Raw genomic sequence first — 386 nt, 5'->3', positions numbered from 1 at the left:
GGCGTGTCAACATCAGCAGTAGCCCTAATGCTGGAAGAAGCACTCTCCTCTCGAGAGGGCACCATATCAGTCATCCATGTCAACAGCCACAACCCAGTCAAAGGATTTTTCCAAACCGGCAACGACAAAGCAGATGCTGCTGCAAAAGGACTGTGGACACTAAGGGATGCCCGGCAGTTACATGAGTCTCTTCACATCGGGGCCAAAGCGCTAGCGAAGAAATGTGCGATTTCTGTCACCGATGCGAAACACATAGTTGCCACATGTCCTCACTGTCAGAAAGCACCACTGTGGTCCAGTGGAGTCAGCCCCAGAGGTCTTAAGGCCTCTGAAGTGTGGCAGACAGACTTTACACTTTGCCAGTTGCTGAAACCTCGAGCATGGCT

At 51.8% G+C, this 386-nt stretch overlaps 1 protein-coding gene across 1 annotated transcript in view; it reads left to right on the top strand.

Annotated features, from left to right (window-relative positions):
* Positions 1-27: 27 nt before the first annotated feature.
* TNPO1 (transportin 1) overlaps positions 28-386 on the top strand; it is a 107,921-nt gene continuing 107,562 nt past the window's right edge. Inside the window, exon 1 of the mRNA XM_010006384.1 lies at positions 28-333. Coding sequence (XP_010004686.1) covers positions 28-333 — 306 coding nt within the window. The remainder of the gene's footprint in view (positions 334-386) is intronic.

This window comes from Chaetura pelagica, unplaced genomic scaffold (assembly GCF_000747805.2).
Source record: "Chaetura pelagica isolate M959 unplaced genomic scaffold, ChaPel_1.0 scaffold559, whole genome shotgun sequence".
NCBI lineage: Eukaryota > Metazoa > Chordata > Aves > Apodiformes > Apodidae > Chaetura > Chaetura pelagica.
This window is presented reverse-complemented; position numbering and strand designations above follow the sequence as displayed.